At 39.9% G+C, this 8,342-nt stretch overlaps 1 protein-coding gene across 1 annotated transcript in view; it reads right to left on the bottom strand.

Annotated features, from left to right (window-relative positions):
* Window positions 1-591: 591 nt before the first annotated feature.
* Window positions 592-8,342, bottom strand: part of LOC117509708 (histone-lysine N-methyltransferase SETD1B-A-like) — a 105,948-nt gene continuing 98,197 nt past the window's right edge. The window contains exon 21 of the mRNA XM_034169427.1: window positions 592-881. Coding sequence (XP_034025318.1) covers window positions 708-881 — 174 coding nt within the window. The 3' untranslated portion in view covers window positions 592-707. The remainder of the gene's footprint in view (window positions 882-8,342) is intronic.

The following is an 8,342-nucleotide window of genomic DNA, read 5'->3' as shown; positions in this document are numbered from 1 at the left end:
ACCGTGATGAAAAACACAACTGAAAATATACTGCTCGCATAGGACAGACTTTGATACACACACACACACAAAATGCTGTTAAATATGGCCACCCTAAGGTACACACACACATACACACACGCACACACACACATACACACACACACACACACGCACACACACACACACACACACACGCATGCACACACACATACACACGCAAGCATACGCCAGTCAATTATTGCTTCATTAAAAAAAACATCAATAATACAATTACATCATGTTCCCATCTTGACTGAAGCAGGACCTGGTTAAAGCTCTCATGGATGAAAACATGAACTGTACATACATGTGTTCAGTTTCACAATGAACGTGATCAGAAATGCTGGAAGTGAAAAGTCAGACTTCCTGTTAATGAGCAAAATCAAAGACACGAATGGAACTGTTGTAAATATGACGTGAAACCAGCTCGTGTTGTTTTTCAATAAAGTTGATGACTTTGTATAAACACATTCAGCTTGTTAAATTAGAATACAATAAAAAAAAAATCAGCTTGTGGGATCGGATCAATAACTGTCTCCATAGGTTTTTTTTTAAATCCAGTGTCTGTGCTCCTGTGTGACCTGCACACATGGACTGACTGCACCACCGCATCCACAGAGTTCAGTTTTTTTGCATTTCAATCGACATCACCAAACCCCAGACCTCCAGAGGGCGCTGATGAGTCATTAGTTCAAGAAGCCCCGGCAGCTGTCTGCTCCACAGAAGCAGGGGATCTTCGTCTCCTCAATGGGGAACTTGTAGTCGTAGGTGATCTCTTCATTCAGGCTGATCGGCTGGCGGGAATAAATCACAATCTTCTTCTGAGACTCCACACTGACCACTTTTGCATAGCAGTTCGGCTGTAAGAGCAGAAAATGATCCAGAAATATGAATCAGAACTGAAACTGTTCTCTGAAACGCCGACACTTTGAATCCGAGACGGAAAGCAGCTCAAAGCAGGAGTGGATTCCAAGAGTTCAAACCGGGGCCCTGAGCATAGAGTCCCTTTATTCAGAGAATAGCAACAACTGAGAACCATTTGTGGGCCAATTGTGCTGAACTCCTGAATGAACCTTTTATGTTTTCAATGTTTTTTGTTTTTTTTTATTAGTTAACCACATACAGTAACACACATACCAGCACCTGTATGTATGTTCTGGGCTGCATCTAGTTCTGTTAACCTTATTTTTCTTTTTCAAATTCTCCCATTTTTTTTGCATCCAGCCCTATTTCCTTTCGAAATTTCCTTGACAAATAATATCCGTCTGTTAGGACGTCAGGTTATGTGTTACACATGTACATGTGCATCTGTATATATTTTCCAACTTATTTCCATTGATGAAACTTCTCCTCATTTTCTGCCTGAAAGTTTATTAGGAGTCGAGTGTGTTCAGGGCTCCCTGTTTGTTTACTAAATACACACACGTTACACACCTTGAAATCCAACAGCAGGGGGCGCTATTGTCCAAAGATTTATGAACATACAAATTAACCTGCTTATCCTTTATCATGATTTTCTCCGTTGTGAGATATAAAAGTGTCTTATCGTAGCGTTCGTGTGTATGTGCATTATAACGCCTCAGTGCAGGAGCAAAATTACGATATTCTTCAGAACGACAATATATGCAACATGCATCCAGCAGCAGACATGTTGCTGTCATAGACAACTGCCTGTAAAGTTTTTTGGCAAGTTATAACTTTCTAAACAGTGTAATTTGTAAAGTAAGCCGCTTCATTTGTGCGGCTCTTTCGGCACCATGTTTGTTTCTTTGGAGACAGCAGTAAGCTCCTCCTACCGCTCTAAACAGAGTGTGCATCCAGATTCACTCCGTTTGGAGGGGTTTGTAGCCCTCTGCCTACCCCGGTAACCGCAACTGGTGCTTTAGAAGTTAAAAGAGCCACAGCACCTCATTCACTCACAGCAGCCTTTACCACAGCCATCAGTCAACTCATCAGCATTCTGCACACATTGAAAATAAATACCATGATTGATGAAGACAAAAACAAAATAAAGTAAAATAAACCCATGTTAAAATTACTCTTTTGCCTCCGTGTGGAGCGGAGATGCCACATGATAGCGTATGTGCTTGCTCGTCAATATTTAAAGTGTCCCTGCCACGCCATGATGTTTTTACATATTCTTGAAGAATAAAAACGCTTTTTCCACGTTATCTTTGTTTTTTTTTACCATAAAATTACACTGAACAAGGATTTAGACGTTTCGTTACCCATCTGAGAATTTGTATTTACCGCCTCTGAGTTGACCTACTTTTTGGCTGCGACGGATGTGACCTCATTCGAGTAAATGTGTCGCAGCGCAGCTCTGTTTACCAATACGGCAGACACAGACAGCGAAGGCATAGTGCGAAGATTTAAGTGACATATCAATTATTTTTGAAGATGATGAGGAAGTTTCTGATGAAAGGAAGCCACAGTAAAAATAATCAGCAGCTCCAAACCGTGTATATTCCAGCTGAATGTGACAGAAGATGAGGATGTGAAGCGCAGCTGTCAGGGGATGACAACAACAACGAAGGCGCTTAAAAAACAGAATGGTTTGTTCACTTACCACCTTTTCTTATAAATGACCATTTATTCCTGGCACGGTGTGTTTGTGTATGAAAAAATTATTTCAGCAGCACAGTGTGCTTAAATTCAGGAGTTTGTTATAAAATCGCTGAAAATAAAGTTTCTGTACATTCTGTATATACAACCCCTGGCAAAAATGATGGAATCACTGGCCTCAGAGGATGTTCATTCAGTTGTTTAATTTTGTAGAAAAAAAGCAGATCACAGACATGACACAAAACTAAAGTCATTTCAAATGGCAACTTTCTGGCTTTAAGAAACACTATAAGAAATCAAGAAAAAAAGACTGTGGCAGTCAGTAACGGTTACTTTTTTAGACCAAGCAGAGGAAAAAAATATGGAATCACTCAATTCTGAGGAAAAAATTATGGAATCACCCTGTAAATTTTCATCCCCAAAACTAACACCTGCATCATATCAGATCTGCTCGTTAGTCTGCATCTAAAAAGGAGTGAACACACCTTGGAGAGCTGTTGCACCAAGTGGACTGACATGAATCATGACTCCAACACAAGAGATGTCAATTGAAACAAAGGGGAGGATTATCAAACTCTTAAAAGAGAGTAAATCATCACGCAATGTTGCAAAAGATGTTGGTTGTTCACAGTCAGCTGTGTCTAAACTCTGGACCAAATACAAACAACATGGGAAGGTTGTTAAAGGCAAACATACTGGTAGACCAAGGAAGACATCAAAGCGTCAAGACAGAAAACTTAAAGCAATATGTCTCAAAAATCGAAAAATGTACAACAAAACAAATGAGGAACGAATGGGAGGAAACTGGAGTCAACATCTGTGACCGAACTGTAAGAAACCGCCTAAAGGAAATGGGATTTACATACAGAAAAGCTAAACGAAAGGCATCATTAACACCTAAACAGAAAAAAACAAGGTTGCAATGGGCTAAGGAAAAGCAATTGTGGACTGTGGATGACTGGATGAAAGTCATATTCAGTGATGAATCTCGAATCTGCATTGGGCAAGGTGATGATGCTGGAACTTTTGTTTGGTGCCGTTCCAATGAGATTTATAAAGACGACTGCCTGAAGAGAACATGTAAATTTCCACAGTCATTGATGATATGGGGCTGCATGTCAGGTAAAGGCACTGGGGAGATGGCTGTCATTACATCATCAATAAATGCACAAGTTTATGTTGATGTTTTGGACAATTGAAAGGATTTTCAATTTTCAAGATGATAATGCATCTTGCCATAGAGCAAAAACTGCAAAAACATTCCTTGCAAAAAGACACATAGGGTCAATGAGCAGATCTGATTTGATGCAGGTGTTAATTTGGGGGATGAAAATTTACAGGGTGATTCCATAATTTTTTCCTCAGAATTGAGTGATTCCATATTTTTTTCCTCTGCTTGGTCTAAAAAAGTAACTGTTACTGACGGCCACAATCTTTTTTTCTTGATTTCTTATAGTGTTTCTTAAAGCCAGAAAGTTGCCATTTGAAATGACTTTAGTTTTGTGTCATGTCTGTGATCTGCTTTTTTTCTACAAAATTAAACAACTGAATGAACATCCTCCGAGGCCGGTGATTCCATAGTTTTTGCCAGGGGTTGTATTTAATCATTTATAAGTCAGTTTCTTGTGATTGCTAATTCTTCACTTTTTATTCAAAGCAAATGATTGCAAATCTTTATCTGAAAAGCTGTAGACCCACATAAATCTTCATCAAAATCAAATCAAATCAATTTTATTTATATAGCGCCAAATCACAACAAACAGTCGCCCCAAGGCGCTTTATATTGTAAGGCAAAAGCCATAAAATAATTACGTAAAAACCCCAACGGTCAAAACGACCCCCTGTGAGCAAGCACTTGGCGACAGTGGGAAGGAAAACTCCCTTTTAACAGGAAGAAACCTCCAGCAGAACCAGGCTCAGGGAGGGGCAGTCTTCTGCTGGGACTGGTTGGGGCTGAGGGGAGAGAGTCAGGAAAAATACATGCTGTGGAGGGGAGCAGAGATCAATCACTAATGATTAAATGCAGAGTGGTGCATACAGAGCAAAAAGAGGTGAATAAAAAGAAACACTCAGTGCATCATGGGAACCCCTCAGCAGTCTAAGTCTATAGCAGCATAACTAAGGGATGGTTCAGGGTCACCTGATCCAGCCCTAACTATAAGCTTTAGCAAAAAGGAAAGTTTTAAGATTAATCTTAAAAGTAGAGAGGGTGTCTGTCTCCCTAATCCGAATTGGGAGCTGGTTCCACAGGAGAGGAGCCTGAAAGCTGAAGGCTCTGCCTCCCATTCTACTCTTACAAACCCTAGGAACTACAAGTAAGCCTGCAGTCTGAGAGCGAAGCGCTCTATTGGGGTGATATGGTACTATGAGGTCCCTAAGATAAGATGGGACCTGATTATTCAAAACCTTTTAAGTAAGAAGAAGAATTTTAAATTCTATTCTGGAATTAACAGGAAGCCAATGAAGAGAGGTCAATATGAGTGAAATGTGCTCTCTGCTTCTAGTCCTTGTCAGCACTCTAGCTGCAGCATTTTGAATTAACTGAAGGCTTTTCAGGGAACTTTTAGGACAACTTGATAATAATGAATTACAATAGTCCAGCCTAGAAGAAATAAATGCATGAATTAGCTTTTCAGCATCACTCTGAGACAAGACCTTTCTAATTTTAGAGATATTGCGCAAATGCAAAAAAACAGTCCTACATATTTGCTTAATATGCGCATTGAAGGACATATCCTGATCAAAAATGACTCCAAGATTTCTCACAGTATTACTGGAGGTCAGGGTAATGCCATCCAGAGTAAGGATCTGGTTAGACACCATGTTTCTAAGATTTGTGGGGCCAAGTACAATAACTTCAGTTTTATCTGAATTTAAAAGCAGGAAATTAGAGGTCATCCATGTCTTAATGTCTGAAAGACATTCCTGCAGTTTAACTAATTGGTGTGTGTCCTCTGGCTTCATGGATAGATAAAGCTGGGTATCATCTGCGTAACAATGAAAATTTAAGCAATGCTTTCTAATAATACTGCCTAAGGGAATCATGTATAAAGTGAATAAAATCGGTCCTAGCACAGAACCTTGTGGAACTCCATAATTAACCTTAGTCCGTGACGAAGACTCCCCATTTACATGAACAAATTGTAATCTATTAGATAAATATGATTCAAACCACTGCAGCGCAGTGCCTTTAATACCTATGGCATGCTCTAATCTCTGTAATAAAATTTTATGGTCAACAGTATAAAAAACTGCACTGAGGTCTAACAGGATGAGCACAGAGATGAGTCCACTGTCTGAGGCCATAAGTAGATCATTTGTAACCTTCACTAATGCTGTTTCTGTACTATGATGGATTCTAAAACCTGACTGAAACTCTTCAAATAGACCATTCCTCTGCAGATGATATAATTAGCTAATATAGCTGGGTCAAGTGATGGCTTTTTAAGTAATGGTTTAATTACTGCCACCTTAAAAGCCTGTGGTACATAGCCAACTAATAAAGATAGAATGATCATATTTAAGATCAAAGCATTAATTAACAGTAGGGCTTCCTTGAGCAGCCTGGTAGGAATGGGGTCTAATAGACATGTTGATGGTTTGGAGGAAGTGACTAATGAAAGTAACTCAGACAGAACAATCGGAGAGAAAGAGTCTAACCAAATACCAGCATTACTGAAAGCAGTCGAACATAAAGATATGTCTTTGGGATGGTTATGAATCATTTTTTCTGTAATAGTTAAAATTTTATTAGCAAAGAAAGTCATGAAGTCATTACTAGTTAAAGTTAAAGGAATACTCGGCTCAATAGAGCTCTGACTCTTTGTCAGCCTGGCTACAGTGCTGAAAAGAAACCTGGGGTTGTTCTTATTTTCTGCAATTAGTGATGAATAGTAAGATGTCCTAGCTTTACGGAGGGCTTTTTTATAGAGCAACAGACTCTTTTTCCACACTAAATGAAGATCTTCTAAATTAGTGAGACGCCATTTCCTCTCCAGCTTACGGGTTATCTGCTTTAAACTGCGAGTTTGTGGGTTATACCATGGAGTCAGGCACTTCTGATTTATGGCTCTCTTTTTCAGAGGAGCTACAGCATCCAAAGTTGTCTTCAATGAGGATGTAAAGCTATTGACGAGATAATCTATCTCACTCACAGAGTTTAGGTAGCTACTCTGCACTGTGTTGGTATATGGCATTGAAGAACATAACAAAGAAGGAATCATATCCTTAAACCTAGTTACAGCGCTTTCAGAAAGACTTCTATTGTAATGAAACTTATTCCCCACTGCTGGGTAGTCCATTAAAGTGAATGTAAATGTTATTAAGAAATGATCAGACAGAAGGGGGTTTTCAGGGAATACTGTTAAGTCTTCAATTTCTATGCCATATGTCAGAACAAGATCTAAAGTGTGGCTAAGGTGGTGGGTGGGCTCATTTACATTTTGAGCGAAGCCAACTGAGTCTAATAATAGATTAAATGCAGTGTTGAGGCTGTCATTCTCAGCATCTGTGTGGATGTTAAAATCACCCACTATAATTATCTTATCTGAGCTAAGCACTAAGTCAGACAAAAGGTCTGAAAAATCACGAAACTCACAGTAACGACCAGGTGGACGATAGATAATAACAAATAAAACTGGTTTTTGGGACTTCCAATTTGGATGGACAAGACTAAGAGTCAAGCTTTCAAATGAATTAAAGCTCTGTCTGGGTTTTTGATTAATTAATAAGCTGGAATGGAAGATTGCTGCTAATCCTCCGCCTCGGCTCGTGCTACGAGCATTCTGACAGTTAGTGTGACTCGGGGGTGTTGACTCATTTAAACTAACATATTCATCCTGCTGTAACCAGGTTTCTGTAAGGCAGAATAAATCAATATGTTGATCAATTATTATATCATTTACTAACAGGGACTTAGAAGAGAGAGATCTAATGTTTAACAGACCACATTTAACTGTTTTAGTCTGTGGTGCAGTTGAAGGTGCTATATTATTTTTTCTTTTTGAATTTTTATGCTTAAATAGATTTTTACTGGTTGTTGGTGGTCTGGGAGCAGGCACCGTTTCTACGGGCTGGGGTATTGGGGGGATGGCAGGTGGAGAGAAGCTGCAGAGAGGTGTGTAAGATTACAACTCTGCTTCCTGGTCCCAACCCTGGGTAGTCACGATTTGGAGGGTTTAATAAAATTGGCCAGATTTCTAGAAATGAGAGCTGCTCCATCCAAAGTGGGATGGATGCCGTCTCTCCTAACAAGACCAGGTTTTCCCCAGAAGCTTTGCCAATTATCTATGAAGCCCACCTCATTTTTTGGACACCACTCAGACAGCCAGCAATTCAAGGAGAACATGCGGCTAAACATGTCACTCCCGGACCGATTGGGGAGGGGCCCAGAGAAAACTACAGAGTCCGACATTGTTTTTGCAAAGTTACACACGATTCAATATTAATTTTAGTGACCTCCGATTGGCGTAACTGGGTGTCATTACTGCGGACGTGAATTACAATCTTACCAAATTTACGCTTAGCCTTAGCCAGCAGTTTCAAATTTCCTTCAATGTCACTTGCTCTGGCCCCCGGAAGACATTTGACTATGGTTGCTGGTGTCGCTAACTTCACATTTCTCAAAACAGAGTCGCCAATAACGAGAGTTTGATCCTCGGCGGGTGTGTCGCCGAGTGGGGAAAAACGGTTAGAGATGTGAACGGGTTGGTGGTGTACACGGGGCTTCTGTTTAGGGCTACGCTTCCTCCTCACAG

This window comes from Thalassophryne amazonica, chromosome 5 (genome assembly GCF_902500255.1).
Source record: "Thalassophryne amazonica chromosome 5, fThaAma1.1, whole genome shotgun sequence".
Classification (NCBI taxonomy): domain Eukaryota; kingdom Metazoa; phylum Chordata; class Actinopteri; order Batrachoidiformes; family Batrachoididae; genus Thalassophryne; species Thalassophryne amazonica.
The sequence above is the reverse complement of the archived record's forward strand: the minus strand, read 5'-3'. Positions and strand labels throughout refer to the sequence as shown.